Source organism: Myotis yumanensis, unplaced genomic scaffold (assembly GCF_028538775.1).
Source record: "Myotis yumanensis isolate MYYU_CA2020_CCGP unplaced genomic scaffold, mMyoYum1.0.hap1 SCAF_2, whole genome shotgun sequence".
Lineage (NCBI taxonomy): Eukaryota > Metazoa > Chordata > Mammalia > Chiroptera > Vespertilionidae > Myotis > Myotis yumanensis.
In genome coordinates, this window is record NW_027223753.1 from 156,887,562 (window position 1) to 156,909,552 (window position 21,991).

The window sequence follows — 21,991 nt, forward strand, 5'->3', positions numbered from 1 at the left end:
CTCATGGCCTGGAGTACAGTAAGCACCATAGACTTGAGCACATGGGAATGGCAGGCTCTGGGGGAAGCTGACAGGTACCAGTGAGTGTGCACACACACAAGCGAATACAGTTTCATTCATAGAGGATTTTCTTGGTCACTATTTCCCCTGGGCTGTGCTTAAATAGGAGCTGGTATAAAATAAGGTTGAAAAGTGGATATGCCTATTCTGGGGAGGGAGAGGGGGAGCACAAGAAATGGGGAATGAAGACAGAAATGGGGGTGCCTAGCACTTCCCACGGTGGCTTTGAGAAAAGGAACTTGTCCTGGGTGTTCTGGCTCCTGAGCTGACTGCTCAGTAGATACTCCCCTCCCTACTCTCCCTCAGAACTCGGGGCAGATGCCGACGTCCCATTCTCACACAGAGACCTAAGAGCTGAACTACGGGGCACACATCTGTTGCCTCCAAGAGGGGAAATCAAGGACAGACAGGTAAGTTACTTGAATTCTGCACAGTGGGGACAGCTTGAAAAAGTTCCAGGGTGTGGATCTGCAGGTGAGGCTGGCCCTGGTTTGCAATGCCTGCATTACTTTCCCTCCTGCTCTTTCCCTTTTGTCTTTGGGCTCCTCTGCCAAGGCTGTTGTAGGGCTTTTTTCCTCAAAGGAAAAACCTGATTTCTCATATTTCCGTTTTGAACTTAAAGTGATCTGTCATGTGCCATTTTTCCTAGTTCCCATTTTCCTAAGACACTCTGGGCATGACATCGCACAGCCTTGGCGACAACAGGGCAAGCAGGCCAGGAGCAGGGCCGCCTTACCTGTACCCAGTGCTGTTCCTGCCCACCACCAGGTGCTTGGGCTGATCCTCACACCTGTAAAGATTCAGGTCATTCTCGGGCACCAGGTCCACATCGTGGAAAATAAAGCAGTCCCACATTTCATCCTTGAGAGCTTCTATATAGCCCACATTCAAGAGTTTGGCTCGATTAAACTTTTTACTCCCAGCCTGTAGATAGAGAAGTGAAAAGTTGAAAAGCTCCTGAGACGATTTCACAGTGGGCTCCCTTCAGTTCAGATGCAGAAGCTGGTGTGAATTACTCCTGCTACTCACAACTAGTGACAGGAAGAAGTGACAGTAGGTGCAATAACAATAAAAGACAGTCTGTTCCTTAATGTTTCATACATACTTGAATTCCATAACTGAAAAACATACCTTGAAATGAGTTGTCGTTTAATGGGTATAGATTCTCAGTTTTGCAAAATGAAAAAGTTCTAGAGATAAGGGGCACAATATGAATATACTTAACACTACTGAAGTGTACACCTATAAATAGTTAAGGTGGTGAATTTATATTATGCATAATTTTCCACAATTTTTAACCCATATATAGTCCAAAAATTGTATACACACTTTAACAGTTGATAGCTCAATTTTGAAAATGAAATGTATTTTAATAAACACTGCCTTTACAATTATTCAAAGTGTGTGTATACATTTTTGGGGGGATACCACATATATATATATTTTTTTTCAAATGGATGTGAGGGCGATCTGGCTGCGACATCTGTCACCCGTTGATTGCCAGGGTTGATTTGGCTAATCTGACTGGCTAGGCGGTGTCCCCTTCCTTCCTCACCGCTCCATGCTCATCCCTCCCAAAGCTGCAAGCTTCTTCGTCAAATGGGGTGACCTTCCCCAACAGAAAAGAGGACTTCTCTTCAGTCAAGGGTATATGAGTAGCTTCGCTCCTCTGCTAGAACCTCCAAGCAAGCTTTCAAGGTCCCATAGTTTTAAAATACAAATGAAAATAACTCAAAAATTTAAAAAATATTTTTATTTGTTCCATGTAAAACTACAAAACCTTTCTTACATACTAGTCATACTGATAAGTATCATTGCTTCACTGTTCAGCTCTAAGCTCATCCCAATATTATCCTATGTAATCAATTTACACTAAGCTTCCAAGAGATATAGCTTGCCAGAAAAGACTAAGAGTTTGTGGCCTGCTCTAGCCAGTTTGGCTCAGTGGATAGAGCGTTGGCCTGTGGAGTAAAGGGTCCTGGGTTCGACTCTGGTCACGGGCATGTACCTTGGTTGCAGGCTTGATCCCCAGCCCTGGATGGGGAGCATGTGGAAGGCAACCAATCAATGTGTCTCTCTGGCATTGATGTTGCTCTGTCTCTCCCCGTCCCTTCCACTCTCTCTAAAAATCAATGGAAAAATACCCTCAGGTAAGGACTAACCTAAAAAAGAAAATTAAAAGTTTAAATTAAAAAAAAAAAAAGAGTTTGTGACCTGTAAACAGAGAAGGTTACTGATAGTATTTCTAAGCTACTTAAAAGTCTCTTGGAATCACCGTAAGAAAATTCTGTTTTCATGTTTAACAGTGGAAGCTAATCCCCACAGTGACCCCCCGAGAAGGGATTCATCACTGGGTAAGAAAAGAACACATTTCGACCAGTAATAAGATCAGAAGTAAAGCATGAAAAAGATTTCACAGCATTAATATTTTAAAACATGGCTGTTTAGATCAAATTCCTTCAGAATAAATTCCAGTTCAATAAACAGTTTATCATAACAAAAATATAGGCAGTTCTCTCAAAAGTTTCCATAGTACTCTCCTGAAAAGAGTAACACAAAGCAAACATTTTTCTACTCATAAAATACATATATTGGGTGTAGCTGTCCTGAGAAAAAAACTCAGAGTGACTAAGCATGTTAAAAGCAAAAATAATTATAAAACAATATAATAATAGTAAAATTTTGTTTCAAATACTAAAATAATAGGCATAGAGGTATGATATATGCACATTAATTTTCAAAAGCCCCCGTTTATTATAAAATATACATTGCAGAGCTATATATACCCTCTGATGTGTCAAAAGTTTTCATTAAACAAACATTACTGGTTATAACCAATAGCAAGGATGCAATTAATGATTTCTGCTTGCATTTTTAGCATTTGTAAGGATTTGAGGGGAAATTTTTGGAAGGCCCAGGGCAGTTTTGAAAAGCTAGACATGGACGTTTAAGTTGATGCCTTATTTTTCTTTCAATAAATATCAATACAAAATAAAGATATATTTAATTACCCACTCCACTTTGCGCTAAACTCTTCAAAAGCGAACACTGACACTGTGTTCCTACTAAATCATGTTTCTGGAAGCCAAATAAGTAAATCAAGAAACAAAAAAAGGGGGGGGGCGGGAGAAAGTGAAAACTAAACATGTTTTACATAATAAATAGTGGCAAACTTAAAGGCAGAATGGTGGAGAGGGTCATAGAACTCCATGCTATTAACACACAGTGGTCTGTCAAATCTTGTCTAGATCCCCAGTGAGTAGCCACGCTCAATAATGCAAAACAATTCCAACATCTCCTTGTGTAGTGCATATGGAACACAGAGGGAAACGTAGGTCTATCTCAGGGGGAAACTGTAGGGCGAACTGTATTGGCGAACATGGAAGGGCTCACAACAAAACAGCCCTCCTCCAGAGGTTTAGTGAAGGGGCAGTGAAGTTTCCCAGCACTTAGCTCCGTCACTCCACACTCTGGGACAAGAATTTATTTCACTCCTTTCAAGGATGAACAGGGTAAGAGTTCCCTCCTTTGACAACAGTTTGATGCTCCTTTTAACCAAGACAGACAGGTGGCCAGGTACCTCAGAGAGAGGAGAATCTGAGGCAGAGCCCTGGTCTGTCCCCACACTCACCTGGTGGATGATGTAGATGCCATATTCCAGCTGCTGCCTCTGCAAGAAGGGATGAAGGTGTTCCAGCAGGTACATCAGGTGTCTCTCTCGGTTCCGGTGTGGAATGAGGATGGCAACCCGCTGTGAAGCCTTACATTCCTCGGGCTGATACCGGCCTCTGTGCACTTTGGGATTTTCTGCCTGCACGTCTTCCAGAGTAAGATCTGGTTTGAAAACGAGCTTGTCCTGACCTCCTACAATTAAAACAGAACACAAGAAACAACAGTAGCTCTCTCCTTAAGTGTTGATAGGCTGGCATGAGCGAATACACATGTAAGCACTTAGAACATTGCCTGGCACTATATGAGTGCTAGCTTTTATTATCACTACTTCAAAAGCCTCATTTGGTCATAAACTACAACTGCAGAATGATATGACTCAGGTTTTTGGCTACAAAAGCCAGAAAGTGACATATAAGAGCATTCCCTTGTGGCTGGATAGCCAACTTCGGCTCAGTGATTCAGCCATAAATTAGAAATGCATTCTGTCCTGATGACCCTGGTGAAAAGCAGAGGGCAAGATTAGACTAACTTCAAATGTGCTCTGTCCACTTTTCCTTCTCAAAGTTCCAAAGGAGGGTGAAGCCTCTTACAAAATCAAGAGTGTTCCGTGGGATCAAGCTCATGGACGAGGCCCCTTGCCCACTCCTTCCCTGGGCTCTTAGGAGCTAGCCTGGCGCCTTGGAGGTGAAACAGCATAAGGATGTAGAAACTAGCCTCACTCCCTAACCCTGCGATGGCAGGCATGTGCCACCATAGCAGACATCCCCGATGGAGCATTTGCTCTGCGCGTCGGATGCAGCCTGGTGGGATGAAACCCAGGAGCCGTCCACGGTAACCAATCTCATGCAAGACTTTGAAGATCAGGCTGAAGCCAGGGACCCTCCTCTTGGGTCTGAACGAACAGGGAGTACTGACTGGTAAGAAACGAGGCAGAGCGCAGGGAACTGAGCCACACTTCCTTGAAGCTCCATACACACTGGTCAGGCTGTAAGATCTCATGTTGCTTGCAAGTAGTGCTCTCCTCTTCTGAGCCAAACAACTGCAGGTCCTTCCTATGTATGTCACGGTGCCTCGCTCCCTGTGACCATCCCCTACCCTGGCTGTGGCTGCTGAGACCAGTCTCCAGCGTCCATGAAGTAGTTAAAGACTCTGCCAACAGCACCAAGGGCAAGTGACTGTTTCCAGACACCTGAGAGTAACTCCTGAAGGCTCTGCATGTGACCAGAGTCGGCAAGGCACTGAGGCCCTAAAAACAAACACTAAGAAAAGGAGTAAGGAGAAAGGCAAGCTACCGGGGCAGCTGCCAGGCCACAGAGCTTCTGGGAGATGATGGTGTGGCTGTTGATGTGGTTTCCTGTGTAGCCTGTTAATAAACCCCATCATCTGAGTTAACCTGCTGTGCCTCTCTTCTTGGCCCCTGAAAGAGCGCCATGCAACAGGTCTGATATAAGCCAGTCCCCTTGCTCACTTTCTCGTTGCCGTAATTTTTTATGATCCTAACCTTCCAATACCTGCTTCCACGTCCTCTATCAGCCTCCTACCACCCTCAGTTTTTGTCCCTTCTGGCCCATCTTCATCCATCTCTAAATATGTCACCCTCTTAATCCAGGTCCTTGCTCAGTTTTGTGTCACTGCCCATCTATTTCTATTGTTGTTAATCCTCACCTGAGGATATTTTTTCATTGGTTTTCATAGAGAGTGGAAAGGGACGGAGGGGGAGAGAGAGAGAAACGTCAATGTGAGAGACACATCAATGGTTGCCTCCTGCTCCCTCTCTGACTGGGGCCAGGGATCAAGCCTATAAACCAGGTATGTGCCCTTGACCAGGACTCAAACCTGCCACGCTTCAGTGCACAGGCCAATGCTCTAACCACTGAGAACGCAGGCCAGAGCTGCCCATCTATTCTTATAAATGCAGATATGGCTTAAATACACTGTGAGGATTTTGAACAAGGAGGATAATACCGTCAGATTTGCATTTCAATAACTCATTTTCCTACGCCATCTTGTGTAATTTCTGAGCAGAATAATTCACTCACACAATTCAGAGTAACATTTTGGCTTTTCCATGACAAGGTAGAGAGAAGCATGCCAATACGAACACAGTACAAGACTGTGATTCGATTAGGAAAGCAGGTCTGCATGTTTTTGTAAAGAGCAAAGAGCCCCAGGCTGCCCCACAGAGTTAATTTCATGTAAGCAGAGAGCCACCTCTGCAGGACAGGGAGGGGCACAGGGCTCTGCAGACTGGAAGGGCTCACCCTGGCTGCATCCTGCTGTGCCTGGGGAAGAAAGACAAGCGTATGAACACACTGTGGTCAGCACCACAACAGGAATATAGGCAGACACACAGGGAGCATGAGATGAACTCTGGGGCAGTCCCAGAAACCTTTCAGGAAGAGAAGTTATCTAAGCTAGACTTTTGGTGAATAAACAGGAATCCACCAGGCAGACATGAATTGAGGAAAAGGCATTCTGGGAAAAGGGAACAATATCTAGGCTCAGAGGAGTGCCTTGTCAGGCTATCAGCATTTAATGTCCTAAAGAATCAGAGGTGTGCTCGAACCTCTGTAGGTTATATACAATATCGCAGTGGGGTTGTTCTCTCTAATTAACGTGTTCGCTAAAACCAGTTTACTGTTGATTTAAACTGAGAGGCAACACATCAAAGGGGAACATATAACATATTTAAGAAATAACCACTAAATGCAATACTGAAGGACGGACTCAGTCCTGTCCCTCTACTCCATACTTTTGCCAAAGGGATGCTAGCAGATGGGGCACAAATGGAGGCCTGACCGGCTTGTATTTCTCCACTTGTGGTCTGCAGATGCCAGGAGAGAAGTGCCCAGGCCAGCCCGCTGGTTCCAAAAAAACGAGAGACCCATGGAGCAGGGCCACCAGCCTAACCCAACTGACCCCGAGCTCACGCCACAGACTTTCGAGCTAAATAAATAATGCCTGTTGACGTGTGCGGCTGGATAATAAAAGTGGATCTGCATCAGCCATATGGACACAGCTCACAAACATAACGTCGAACAACAGGAGTTCAGACACAAAGTAGTACACAGTGCATGTTTCCAAGTAGGCAGAATTCAAAAGCAGGGGAATCTGTGGGTGGGTTACAATCCTGAAGGGTCGTGACTGAAAGAATGGGAACGCCTAGGGTCCCATGAAGATTCCATTTCATAATTTACATGCCGCTACACAGGTATGTTCATTTTGTGAAACTTAGTTGAGCTGGGCACTTCTGATCTTTGTACTTTTCTGTATATGTATCTAGTAAAAAAATTTTATGTAGCACTTGTAAAAAAGAAAGCAAAAAAGAAAAGCAAATACTCACTGAGGTGTGGAGAGACGGAAGGGCAGTCGTCCAGGTCTGCTCTTTTCACAGAGGCTTCATCAGCCAGAGTTTCTTTCTTCCCCAAAACCACGGCCTTTTTGAAAGTAGTAATGAAATCCTTTGCTTTAGGAATCTCCTGAATAGCACTCACAAAGTAGTTACTGGTGGCCCACCCCACCACCGTCAGGCATAAAGTAAAAAGCAAGAGTAACCGGAGTTTGTAGGAAAGGAAGGAAGTCACGTGGAAGCCCATGTCTTGTTCTGTGAGCAGATGGGTCACTCCGCCTCACTGCGGGCAGGAAGCTTCCAGTTCACCTTTTCCAATCAGAGTGCACGCTCGGTGACAGCCGAAGACGCAGTGCCTGCTTGTGCTCAGTAGTTCTGCTTCAACAGTCTCTGGAAGGCAAGCACAAAGACGTGTTTCTGATGGAAATCCTACCCTGCGATGATTCATGTCACACGTCAGCGCGAACTGAAAACCTATCCCTCAGGGCACCTGACTAGCAGTAATGGGACTTCTCCAGCGAGGGTTTAGAGATCAGAAACTCAGAGATTTTCGAGGCAGAAGGTCCCAGTCATCTACACATCACAGGAGTTCTCTCTGGGTCATCTCTGTCACCCGGGAAGAAAGCCATGCCCAGATATTAGGGGAGGAGAAAGCAGAGACTGGAAATGCCTCCTCAGCTTTGAGCTGGCACAGCCTAAAATACAGCCGTAAGGGTCCTCTTCCTGGCACAGCTGTAAGAGAAGGTTAACAACCTGTGAAATATTGTTACGGAGAACAAGACAGAAGCTCTACCCTGTGAGAGTTAGAAAAATATGTTCCTCAAAAACAGGGATGAAAAATCAACGATTTTCACAATGAGGCACTGCATGGGCACATCCCAACAGGTCGGGGAGAGGGCAAGAAACATAAGAGAAGGCCAATGCAGGAGGTCAATCATCCAAAAGAATAACAGGTAAAACTGGTTATGGTCAGGGGTTTTGATTCAGACAGAAACTATAACTCCACCACATATTGGCCCTGAAACCTGTCTTCTTATCTATAAAACTAATGGCCCAGTGCACGAAATTTGTGCACTGGGGTTGGGGGGTGTCCCTCAGCCCAGCCTGCACCCTCTCCAATCTGGGACTCCATCCGGCAGTCGGACATCCCCCTCACAATCTGGGACTGCTGGCTCCCAACTGCTCGCCTGCCTGCCAGCCTGATTGCCCCTAACCACTTCTGCCTGCCAGCCTGATCGCCCCCTAACCGCTCCCCTGCCAGCCCGATTGCCTCCAACTGTTCTCCCCTGCTGGCCCGGTTGCCCCCAACTGCCCTCCCCTGCTGACCTGGTTGCCCCTAACTGCCCTCCCCTGCTGGCCTGGTTTCCCCTAACTGCCCTCCCCTTTAGGCCTGGTCCCCCCCAACTGCCCTCCCCTGCCAGCCATCTTGTGCCCAATGGGGCGGCCATCTTTGTGTGAAGGCATGATGGTCAATTTGCATATTACCTCTTTATCATATAAGATGGGGATAAATATAGTACCTACCCAGAGAGGTTACTGTGGGACTGGATGACCTAATATATTCATACATCACATGTTAGCCCACCTCCTGGTGTACAGGAGGCACCCACTACCTGGTGACAATCGCTGTTGATATTGTTATATGCTTTACTTTAAGTAACTTTAGGTTAGGGATGGCCAACAGGCAGACACATTGGAGGTTGGCAGAACCACCTTTCTATGTTTTTCACTGTCATTTGATAAACTGCCATGCTGATTTCATACTTAAGTATGAATCAATCTCTGAGGCCACATAAGTGAGGGCCCAGCTGGACCATGGCGAGTGCACTAAGGTGATGAAGGTGGTGAGTAGCAATACCCCCACATCCTCTCTGCATTGCCAAAATCACACCTCTCCTCAAATTCTAAACATGTTAACAGAAGAACACAGAAATGCTAAAGCCAGGGCATAATAATCTCTATAGCCAAACATATCCTCAATTATATGAATAGAATGAATATTTTCTATACCAAGTGATAACACAGAAATGCTTATGATTAAATCTTAAGTAACAAAAATGAAACAGAGAAAACAAACTCTATCTGTGTGTATGATTACCACTGAAATTATAGAAATAAGAAAACTCTAGAAAAAAATATAGCCAAAAGCTAGCAATAATTGTATCAGGAGTATGGGATTAGCCAAGGGTGTATTTTTCTCTTTTCTTTTACAAATTTTGTATGATACACTTCTGACTTTTTATAATGAAAACAAAGTTGCTTTTAAATAAGATGTGAAGATGTGGTAATTTACTATGAAAAACAAAAACAAAGTCTTAGCAACTTTCAAAAGGACCTCATACTTACTGAAGGGTAGTATTTCAAAATGTAGCTGTAGGCTAGTTTGAGGGAAGCCTAGAAAGCATTTCTCTCTAGACACAACATAATAGATGGAGGTTAGGTTCTTGGGTCAAACCACAAAAGAGAGGTTTTGACCCAGCAAGCAATTAAACAGTATGACCTGTGTTTAGTCTTGAAGGTACCTAAAACTTAACAGTAATAACAGCTAATAAGAGCGGTTTATTTGTGCATTTACTCTGTGCCATGTAATGTGGTTAAATCACTTTATCACCTTATTTAATTCCCATTTCAACCTTACGAGCTAAGAATTATTAGTCTCCTCATTTTATAGATGAAATAAAATGAAGGTTTAGAGAGATTAAAGAACTTGCCCAAGACACACAAGTAGTAAGTGGTGAAGCTGGGATCTGAGCCCACATGGTCAGCCCCAAAGCCTGGGCTTCTGCCATATCCTTCACATGGACATTTCAATCTCTTTCCTTGTGGCCTGGGTGCACCCAACACAAACCCTAGCCATAGGCAGAGTTTTCTTTAGCAGCCTCCTACCTCTCTCCCACATCCTCCTGTCCCTTTCCTCGGGCCTGTTTGTTCAACAGGCTTCCTGAAGTTTCTTCTCTTCCCTCCAGGTAAGTCTGCAGATTCCTGGGACCAATCAGAAAACCTTGTGGACTTAATGGCAGGAAGCACAAATGCTAGGATTGCCAATAGCTTTTGATTAAAATCTCAATCTTGGAAAATTTAGACTGGAAGCATTGTTTTTCTAAGAGCTGCTTGTGGAGGGATGGTCCCCTAACAGGGACACTCACCTGCCTGAAAGGACTTCTGATCACAGAACCACAGTGCGTGCACACACACACACATTCTACAGAGGGAGGGAGTGTTTTTTAGAGAGAGTTAAAAACCTACCCAAGTAGTGAGTTAGGAATAGGCATAGACTACTGCTGCTGAACGGCAGCCCAATTTGTCCAAAGATAAGAAATTTATTATAAAAGCAAGGGGCCATCCTTATGATCTATAATAATAAAAGCATAATATGCTAATTAGACCAGACGTCCTTCCAGACGACCTTCCGGATGAAGCCAGAGCTGCGAGGGAAGCCTGGATCCCAGGTGCCAGAGGGAAGCCAGTGCTGGCAGCTGGGGGAAGGAAGGCCTACTCTTGCACAAATTTCATGCATCAGGCCTCTAGTTACTTAATAATTAGCTCTTCATTGCTAACCCTGCTTATTGAGACTATGTTGGATCCAATTAAAAATAATCACTTCTCACTTTTTCTAGTCTTAGTGCTCTCCTCAAAACTGACTATACAGGGAGCCAGCACGAAGGAAGCTCACGTGTGAGGTCTCCGTGGTCCTGTGAGTGAACACCCAAGGTGCAGTCTCTAATACAGCTGTTTTTCAAGAGAGATCTCCTCCCCAGCCTGCTTATCAGCTAAGTAACTGAAGACAATCCCTTTAGGCATGTTTCCCCAGCTAGAAAACAGTAAAAAAAAAATTCACAATAGCTGCTGTAAGAATTTAATGAGCGTATATACACAGACACACCTGGTACATTTCAGGAACATGCTATAATGTGATTCATGCTCAAATCTTACCAGAATGCTAATAAAGATAATGTTATCTCTGGAGTTACATATTGAAATACAGATAATTTTTATTTTCTATTTCTCTGTAACTTTCTATTTTTCTTTCAATTAGCATATGTTATTCTTATAATAAAAAAAGATGATTTTTTTAACAAAAGTTCTTTTTAGGGCAGGTAACCTCTGGTTGGTGTTTGGGGGAAATGTTATCAGAACAGACTTACTCATAATAAAATTTTAAAAACTGGGAGACCCGGAACTCTCTCTGAAGAGAGTTTTCTATTTCAATCAAGGTTCTCTTGAAGGAAAGAGGAATCATGGCTGGAGAAAACAAATTCAGGTAACATGAAAGACGTTATTTTAGGGCAAGACTCGCCACCCTTTCCCTTTCTAGAAGTTTGCCCTAGAGTTAGTTCAAAAATAATGTTTTCATAATTTTGTGTTTCCTCTTCTCAATTCAACCAGTCTTTTCTGAGCACTTGCTATTTTCAGGCATAGTGCTGGGCATACAAAGGAAAGACAAAGGGAACTGAGGTAAAGTCCTTACACTCAGAGTTTATTTCAATCCTTTCTTAGACTTTAATGTCTGTGATCTGTTTTCAAATAGGCCAGCCCCACCTCAAAAATGGGGGAATAAGTTAAATAAGATTGGCAAAACATGGAGTAGTACTAAAGCTAGATGATAGGTCATTTGCTTTTTCTCTCTACTTTTGTATATGCTTGAAACTTTCCATAACAATAAAAGAAAAAAATTTAATAAGGAAGACAAGCTATAACAAAAGGTAAATCGGGCCCGGCTGGCATGGCTCAGTGGTTGAGCATCAACCTATGAACCAGGAGGTCACGGTTCGATTCCGGTCAGGGCGCATGCCTGGGTTGTGGGCTCGAGCCCCAGCAGGGGGCATGCAGGAGGCAGCCAATCAATGATTCCCTCTCATTATTGATATTTCTATCTCTCTCTCCCTTTCCCTTCCTCTCTGATATTAATAAAAAAATATATTTTTATAAAAGGTAAATCTGCCTGGATGGTAAGTATCGTTCCTAGAGAAACTTTACACACGCAAATCATGCACCACCATGGGGGGTGGGGAGGAGAAACAGAAGGTGTCACTCTACAAATATTTACTGAGCACTTAATCACCAGGAGGAAAAGATGTGGTTTCCATTCAGCTGCCAAATGTGCCAAAATAGCATTCTAATGTTTCTAAATCCAGCTGGTAATCCTGGAGACATCTCAGACTGGGCATGCTGTGGCCGCAGGCACATGATCCTACTCCGCTGGCTTTCTCTGGGGCAGCACCAGCGGAGAGGTTGAAAATTGCCACTCCTTTCACTCCTGCAGAGTTCCTGAGAGCTGACTATTTTTCCCACATCGTCCTACCTTCCTTGGGCCTCTGGTATTCACGCTCCTGATTATAGCTCCTTTACGTGGGTTCTGAATCATCACCGCCCAGACCCTAAAGAAGCAATGGCTCTTTGGTTGGGGGGCAAAGGTGGGCTAGAAGTAGCCATTTACATGTACAAGCCATTTAAACTCAAAGGCTGAGCTCCTAATGGCCCAAAGCATCTGAGCAAGAAAATAATGATGGTGTGGATGAAAATCTGTAAGAAATCATAAATTCCTAACTGGGCAGGTCATGGTGGGTAGTCACACCTCAGGCCTATAACTTCTTTAGTGAAAGGTTCTTAAACAATCCTTGTCCATTGTTCTTGTGCAGCTGGGTTAACACACCTTGGAAAGGACAGAAGTAATCGCCTCAAAGGCGTAACCTTTGAGAGAAAACAGAATTTTAACTATCCTGTAATTCAAGATAGTACATAATCTTAACTATCCTATAATCCAACCCCGCCTTGCTTTCTCCCACCTTCATGTAATCTTCCTTGTGTTCTCTCCTTAATTTCAAACACATAAAAGAAACTACAAAACTGTTATTCTCCAAAGCATCTGAGGCCTTGCTTTCTAGCAATTGTCAGTTTGGCTCAAATAAATTCTTATGAAAATTCTCTATATGTTTGGATGTTTCTTATGTGGACAACAGCATTGTATTGTAACCTTCAGAATAAACTGAATATCCATGAGTTCACAGTGATATAAAGGACCAAGTAAACTTCCAAGGAAGCAGGAGATGAAAAAAATCACCATTAGGCAACACCACTGCACTAATTGTTGCAGACAAGAACCACCATGGGTGCTCAAATTAATGGGTGAAAATTTGAGAATAAACAGAGTTTGCATAGTCTCAAAATATCTCCTCCAGGATAATTATTAACTACAAAAGAAAAGACAATTAGCTTTATAGGGGAGAAACCTAGCAAATATCACCTTAACTACGTGATCAAAGTTACTATCACCCATGATAAGACCTCTCGACTTCATGAATCAGTGGTAATATAACACTCTCTCTAGTCAGTACTCTTCTACAAAACTTTATTCTACAAAATAATTAACTGGTACTCTTCAAAAGGGTCCAAATAATGAAAGGCAGGGAAAAAACTGGAACTATCTCAAACTGGAGCAGACAAGGGGAAATAACTAAATGCAATTAGTAGTGTCCTGGATGGAATATGGAAACAGAAAGAGAAATCATTTGGAAGCTAGAGTAGGTGCGATTACCGCCTCCGCCTCTGCCATCGTCTCCTCTGTTGTCTGCGGCCCAGAGAGAGCGAGGCGGGGCTCTGGAGTCACCATGGAGCCCTGTTTGCCGATGGAGGACAAGACCAGGGAGCTCGCGACCCACCACTCCATTGACCCTTCCTTCCATTTCTTGGTGGCTATCCTTTGCCACTGACACTACGGTGAGTACAGGGATTGCTTTCTGTCTTTCAACAGTTACTGGAGTGCATGTTTGGGATTTGTGGGAGAAAGCTGGATACAGTAAATGGAAAAAATCTTAGAAGCTGCTTGACAGCTGTCTTTTCTCAGACCAGTCTGAAAGGGATATGCTCATTCGTTGGATTGGTGGATCTGAAGTACAAAATAATTTCTAGATAAGTAATGAGACGTCACCTGTGATCATCTCCAAAAAGAGGCCATCAGAAGGAAACTATCACCAAGAGAAAAACCTGTGTATTAAATTTTGACCCGCGGTCTGAAGCAGATGAAGTGGAAGTTGTGGAGCACCTTGTTTCCCAAAGGTCATTAGCAACATGGACCTACTAACTTGTCCCTGAAGCCCATGCTGCACGGGGACTCCATTACCACTTCACCAGAGCAAAGCTTAGATCGCAAAGCAGGAGACATTCTTTCCTACCTGGATCCCAGGTCTCTGCATGTGGCAGAGCTGGTCTGCAAAGAAAGGCAGCAAGTGATCTCCCAAGAGATGCTTTGGAAGAAGCTGATTGAACGAATGGTGGGCACGGACCCTCCCTGGAAGTGACTTTCAGAAAGAAGAGGGTGGGATTGGTGCCTGTTTAAAAATAGAGCCACAGCCCTGGCCAGGTGGCTCAGTTAGTTGGAGCATCATCCCATACATCAAAAGGCTGCGGGTTCAATTCCCAGTCAGGGCATATACCTAGGTTGTGGGTTTGATCCCCAGTCAGGGCACATATGAGAAGCAACTGATTGATGTTTCTCTTTCTCTCTCTCTCTAAAATCAATAAACATATACTTAGCTGAGGATAAATAAATAAATTAGTTAAAATAAAAATAGACCCACAGGTAGCTCTCCCAATTCGCTTTATAGACGACAGATTCCAACTGCTAGTGTGAACCTCACAACTTGCAGAGGATTCAGTGCTCTGAAAATAGTGAAAGTGTCTACTGTTCACACTATGATGAAAAAATTATCAATAGCCTACGAGATAATTCTATTAAGATTTGGGATAAAACCAGCTTGGAATGTTTGAAAGTGTTAATGGTGCACACGTGCTCTGTCCTTTGTCTCCAGGATGATACATATCATTGTGACTAGCTCTTCAGACTCTCCAGTGAGGGTCTGGGATCATAACATGGGTGAAGTTCTGAACATGTTGATGCACCATAAGGCTGGACTGCACTGACGCTTCAGCAATGGACTGATGGTGACCTGCAAATTGCAAATCACTAGCAACTCTCATGATGACACTATTTTGATTTGAGATTTCTTAAATGTGCCTTCCAGTGCCCAGGATGAGACCTGTTCTCCCTCAATAGCATACACTTCATCTCCAGGTAACAGCCTGCACTTTACCCCTTTCAGGTTTCCCAGTCTTGAACTACTGGCTAAATGGCTACCGATACCTAAGGGTGTTCTTCACAGCTGAGTTATGAAGTTGTAGGTGGTTCTAGATGCTGAGTAGGTGCAAAGCAGCCTAACTCTAAGTACTGGTATTTCTCACTGCCCATTCGGGCCTCCACTTTAAGGTTCCTTATCTTCACTGACTTCAAGCAGGACAAAAGCCCTTTTCCTCCCCTCTATCAGGCAAAAACAAATAAATGCTTCAAATGTAAATTGTTCATATAAAAGGAACATAGTTTGTTCTCCAGAAGTAAATGGACAGTCAAGAGAAGACTTGGCTTCTCGTTTATAGTGCTCTGCACTTTGGTCTGATAATAAGAAACAGCATTTTTCTTTGGTGAAATTTTGGGTGCCAGCACCTACCCAGAATGTCCAGGGCTGTCCTTTTCAAAAGTTAGCATTCCTCTTTTGACCATCCATGTCATTCTCAATTCTGTCTTGTATTAAGAACATGTTTGACAATGGGAAAAATTTCTCTGGATCAGTGGTTCTCAACCTTCCTAATGCCGCGACCCTTTAATACAGTTCCTCATGTTGTGGTGACCCCCAACCATAAAATTATTTTTGTTGCTACTTCATAACTGTAATTTTGCTACTATTATGAATTGTAATGTAAATATCTAATATGCAGGATGTATTTTCATTGTTACAAATTGAACATAATTAAAGCATAGTAATCACAAAAACAATATGTAATTATATACATGTTTTTCGATGGTCTTAGGCGACCCCTGTGAAAGGGTCGTTTGACCCCCAAAGGGGTTGCGACCCACAGGTTGAGAACCACTTCTCTGGATTGTTTTAGTAATATTTTTTTTATTACACTTCCTTTCTGTACCATTACTTTTCATTTAAAGAACTATAAGCCCAGTTATATTATCTCCTAACAGGTAATATAGCTCTTTTCTTTTATTAACTGTCTCTATACCTCAACCATCTCCTGATATTTGGTAAAATAACATCTTTATGCATGTGCTTGCCTCCTAAATTAAAATATCTGCATGTAGATATAGTGTACATACCAATTTAACCTCAGGTTACTGGAGTCCAGCATCTCACTGTCCCCCAGGCCTGAGACACTAGTACAGAGTGTGTTCCCGCTTAGCCATGGGCCGGGCTTAAGAACCTACACCAAGGTTCATGTGGATCACCTAGAACACTTCCGGCAGTGTTCATATGGTGTTTTTATTTTGTCACTGTCATTGTGTGTGTGGTGTTTTTAATGGGAATATTGTTTAAGAATGTAATTTCTAAAGTTTAACACAGTGTTTTATTTGTTGGGCAGTACATACAATAGAGAGTTACCTTAACATTTTGTTGTTGTTCTTTTCCTCATAAGTATTCCTGAGTATTAGTGGTCACTTCCCATAGTAAGTATCTGACTTCACTGTCAAAAACCACTGTTCTGTGAGTTCGTTACCCTGGGGAGGGAAGATCAAGGAGGCTCTACTAAGGGGTTTCCTGGCTCTAGAATGCATGCCTTCCGACTTTGTTAGGATGTTAACTGGCCTGCTTGTATGCTGATGTGGCCCTGGCAGGTTCTCAAAGCTCTCAAGTGCTCAGCAGCCCGAATGTCTGAATGGCATCATCATGCTGACCACGCATGGAAAGGTCTTTGGCATCGTGTTGGCACTCCTTTTCCCCTGTTCAATATTAGGTTTTGATATGCCCCCTGCCATTGTTTCCAAAGATCAAGGACTGTAATAACATTTTAAAGGACCAATAAGAACTTCCTATTAATTAAACCTCTTCCCACGGACTACTAAAGGGAAGGTCCCTGGTCTCTGTTTTGTCCTTTGCGCTGAGAACGGTGTTGGGAATCAATGAGTGTGTATGTGATTTGTTTACTGGAATGGCTTTGCTTTTTCCTTTTTCTCCTTAAATACATTCCCTCCCACGTGTTACTACATTAATTTCTATTTTTAAGAAGTTGAGTCTAAAAGTGTAAAAAAATAAGCCTCCACTCATAAGGTAGATGTTGTAAGCTTGATAGCGGTTGTGAAAATGATTTCTCTTTCACCATTCTCAGTGTTACTAGCAAACTGGTTAGGCAAGTCCAGGGGAGGGAGGAAAAGGGAGAGAAGAAAGCAATTCTTCTGAACAAATGGACTTTCTGTTGTTGTTTAATATAAAGTTCTTTTCCTTGGAAAATCAAGGCATTTGAATATGCACACAAACTTTGGATAGTGCCTAATTATAGCAGAGGACTTTGGCACCCAAGGAATTCTGAATTTCCGGGATTATAGTAATTTGCAACTGTAAATCACTGCTAAATTTGTGTTTTAAAGTACTGGGATAGTTTAATTCTAACTTGTAATTAATTATGCTTGACAATTTGAAATAAGTTTGTATCTGAACAGCTATTAAAACTGTTAAATTGTACAGCCACATCATGACAGCTTTGGACTATAGAATGTGCTTAATAAAAAACAAAAAGTTAACCTCCGTCCAAAAAAATTGCTCAGTGATGTCAATAAATCAAGTATGAGTATTATGCAGTACCTCTAATCTGACTTCATGCAATTGTTACTTTAGCTACTAATTCAAAACTAATACTCTTAATAAAGTGTCGCAATACTCTGAAAAAATATATATCATCAGCAGGAAAACTGATGAAATTCAAGTAAAGTCTGTAGTTAATTGAATTGCTAACTGAACTGGTTATGTAAGGGGCTATATTAGGGGACATTGAGTGAATTCTCTGTCCCATTTTTGCAACTACTCTCTACATCTAACATTAACTAAAAATTAAAAGTTAATATAAAAAGTTGGAGACTGAGTATAAACAAACATATGGCAGTAAAATTACTTTAATTCTCAAAGAGAATCACTGATTTACATATTCCTATGACCTGACACATCGCTGGTGCTGAACTTGGTAAATAATAAATTACTTTGTAGGATATGATAGTTAAAATACATAAGTACACTACTAAAACAGATGGGACACACACAAAACAAAAAGAAAAAATAATGTTTAAGGAAAGGAAAACATTAGCTGGGTGTAACATTACATTTTGGGAAGATTTTAGAAAATGAAAAAGTTCACCCCAATGCCCCTCCCTTCAGTTTACGAACACCAGTCCTCTCCTTAAGGGTAGGGGGCCCTATCTCTAATAAATGGCACTTTCTTTTGGTCGTGCCCACCACCTTCTGCTCCTCGGTCACTAAGTACTCCAAAGCAGTCCTCCTCTTCCCTGACTCCAAGAGGAGTTACTACTTCAACTGCCCCTTCCTCCCTGAATCCCAGAGCACAATACAGCAGGGTTCCCGCATCTGGGCAAGGGATGCCGGATGACCCTGTTTCACCCATTTTACAGCAAGAGTTGTCATAAAACAATCAGGAAACATGAAGTAAATTTAACAAGCAAAGCACTGCAATTGGTTTATATAGTATATGTTATGCAGCATAACGGAATTCATAAACTTTCTGATGGGAGATTTAATGGAGGTCCAATGTGTACTTATGAGTCATTCTCAGCTCCCCCACAGAGCCCTGCAGAGGGGTGAGAGTTCCCTTTCTACCGTCAGTAGGGACACGTGGATGAGAAGTTCTGAGAAGGCCTGAGGTAATGGAAAGAAACGGCTCTGAAGTCATGAAGAACTGAGCTCAAATCGTGTTAACAGATATAATAAATGGCTCTGGGCAAGTGACCTACGTGTCGGAGTCTGTTTTGCCACTTATTTAAAAAGCATTTTTCAAAATGTGTTTCCAAGAGTGCTTATATCTAATACAGAAGGGAATCTGTTTACATGGCAGATTCCTGGGCCCTACTTTCAGAGAAGCTGGGCCTGGCACTCAGGAAAATAAATTTTTAACAAGCTCCTCAGGTGACTCTTACTAGTATACCCATTAAAGTTTGAGAACCACTGAAATAAGAGAATGGGCCTGAAATGCAATAGATCCTTCAGAAATGTCAACTTTTCTGGTGAGGAAAAGCAGTACGAATATGTGAAAATTAGATTTTAAAAATGCATTTGAATAGTTTTTTACTCCATCAACCATATACTTTCATTAAAATGGTGTTTAAAAAAACTTAACTATGTGGGAAAGTGCTCATAATGGCTAAGTTAAAAAAAATAATATAAGAAATGTACATAAATATAATCCCAATGATGGTGTGTGTGGTATGCATGTCTTTTATATATAAAATGCCAGAAAGAATCACTGATGGTTGTTTCTTCATTACAGAATTAAAGAAATTTTATTTCTTCTGTATCTTTTAATTTTTTCTAAAATAGGGTTTTATGATCATAAGCAATATGCAGGCAAAATGACTACATAATTTCCCTTTAAAATACATTAAAATTTTGAGATGACACAATAGAAAGGGATTATAACTTTCAGTCACATAAGTTTGTCAGCAATTCATTCAAATAACCTTCAAGGAAATCTGTTCTAAAGAGACCCCAACAACCCGAATCTCAAATAAAAACCTCAGAAGCTATCAATAATCTTCAATGCCAGAGAATCCTGTGGTCGGTGTTTGAAATTACTATTCCTAAACTCCACCCTCGGAAAGTTTCATTTCAAAGGCTTGAAGTTAGGCCAGGGAATACATATTTTCAACAGGAACCCAGGTTGGTTTGAGAAACCATTGTGCATTGATGGCTTAAAAAAAGAGAGAGAGAGAAGAAAACCACCACTGATTTGCTTTGGATGTTCCCACTTTTGAGTACAAAAATCTTCAAAGAGATGGCTAGTTCCTAAATCACTTACATGCATCTCTGGGAAAAGCATACATTAAATAACACTCAACTTAATGTAGATACTAAATACTTATTCTATCAAGTGGCATATAAAATAACAGAGCTGGTTTTATTCCCGCCCCCAAGATTGTGGTCCGACAGTGTACTTCTCTTTAACAGATGTTCCTGATCCGATCAAAGCATGAATCATGAAAGTGTTTGCAATTTCATGAGTCTTAAAGACCAACTCTGCTCTAGAAGATAAAATTTCAAAAAGATAAATAATGATCCAATACAGCGCTATCTCCTCCCCTAAAACACATTCCAGCACTCCTCCTGCCCAGGCCAGGTGCCTAAAACAGCCTTCTGTCCCTCTTATTAAACCCAGTCTCTCAATCTGGACCCTGAATCCTATTCATCCCTGGTCAAGATTCCTTGACTTTCTTGCATTTTCAATATATTATTTTCTTCAAAAATGTAGAAATTTTACAATTCAACAACAGCCCGACCAGCATGGCTCAGTGGTTGAGTGTGGACCTATGAGCCAGGAGGTCACGGTTGGATTCCCGGTCAGGGCACATGCCTGGGCCCTGGCTCAATCCCCAGTGTGGGGCGTGCAGGAGGCAGCCAATCATTGATTCTTCTCATCATTGATGTTTCTATCTCTCTCTCTCTACCACTTCCTTCCTCTCTGAAATCAATAAAAATATATTTTTTTTAATTCAACAAGAAAAACTCTCCTCAACCCTCAAATTATAATCTTTTTCCTCCTCCTTTTTATCATCAAAGGGCTGGAGAGGTCTCCGGGTGCCCTGGCTGCCTCCGCAGCCTCATCCCTCACCCACTCTTGAACCCTTCAACCGGACACACGCCCACGGGTGGGTACCTGCTGTCCTAAGGCTACCAACCCAAAGGCCTTTTCTCAGTCCAAATCCTCCTGAACTCTTTTTTTTTTTTTTTCAAACCTAGGTTTAGCCCTAATGGAAGATCATCAACAGACAGACACGGGACTGACACAGCCTGACTAAGGGCAGGTGTCTCAGAAGTACTCATTTTTTAAACGTCATTTCCCCAATTGCACTTAACATTCAATATTATATTAGTTTCAGGTGCACAACGTAGTGTTTAGACATTTATACCCACCTGGCACCATACATAGTTATTGCATTATTGACTGCATTTGTGCATTACATCCTGGGACTATTTTGTAACTCCAATTTGTATGAAGTACTTTAAAATCAGCTAGCTCTCACCACTGCTCCGCCCCGCAGGCCCCAGGCTGCGATTAACAGCCCACTTCTAGGTAAAAACCTGAGGGAGGAGGGCTCCAGTGAACAAGGGGTTTTTTTCACGTTGATGGGCCCGCAGGGAGAGAGGAGCTGGGAGGGGGGTGGAGGGGCACGACCCCCAGAACCCTGAAGCCCGGCCTGGGAGGATGTGGGAGGAACCCTGGAATCTCTTCCAACCTGGCAGCATCTCGCCTGGCTCCCCGCCGGCGGCAGAGGATCGCCGCGGTGGCGCCCGCCCCGGAGCCGGTGCTTCCCGGCCAGTTCGGCCTCCGCAGCTCCCGCCCCGCCCGGCCGCTCGGGCTGCAGCAGGACCACCCCGCCGAGCCCGGGCCGCGCCAGCCCACGGCGCCCAGCCCCGAACCCCGCCTGCCCTCCGGAGATGCCCAGGCGGCGCCCCCACTGCCCTCCGCACGGAATCGCGCCTCCCGGGCGCCCGTGGAGCGCAGGCCGGGGGTACTCACCCGGACGCGGCGACTGAAGGCACCGCTGGGAGGAAGGAGAGGCAGCGAGAGGCGTGGGGAGGCCCCGGAGCGCCGGCTCCGCCCCCGAGGGCAGCTGGTTTCTCTGGCGCCAGCCTGGAGCCCCGCCCCGGGTCAGGCCGAGCCCACCAGGGCGCTGGAAGGAGCATCCAGAGTGGAAGGAGCGGTGGATGGCACGTCCTTTAAGAGAACTTGGAGCCTGGAGCCCATACTGCGCGAGGTGCCGGCGCTTCCTCCATTCCCTCCCCGTCAAAGCTCACAAAGCGCCCTAGCCGGCTTGGCTCAGTGGATAGAGCATCAGTCTTCGGACTGAAG

General features: G+C 43.4%; 1 protein-coding gene across 2 annotated transcripts in view; it reads right to left on the reverse strand.

Moving 5' to 3' along the window:
• B4GALT4 (beta-1,4-galactosyltransferase 4) overlaps positions 1 to 21,745 on the reverse strand; it is a 29,341-nt gene extending 7,596 nt beyond the window's left edge. For both annotated transcript variants that reach the window (XM_070406245.1, XM_070406246.1), the window contains exons 1-4: positions 21,659 to 21,745; positions 7,076 to 7,471; positions 3,692 to 3,924; positions 797 to 984 (exon numbers count right to left, since the gene is read on the reverse strand). In XM_070406245.1, the coding sequence (XP_070262346.1) occupies positions 797 to 984; positions 3,692 to 3,924; positions 7,076 to 7,328 (674 nt within the window). In that variant the 5' untranslated portion in view covers positions 7,329 to 7,471; positions 21,659 to 21,745. The remainder of the gene's footprint in view (positions 1 to 796; positions 985 to 3,691; positions 3,925 to 7,075; positions 7,472 to 21,658) is intronic.
• Positions 21,746 to 21,991: the final 246 nt, after the last annotated feature.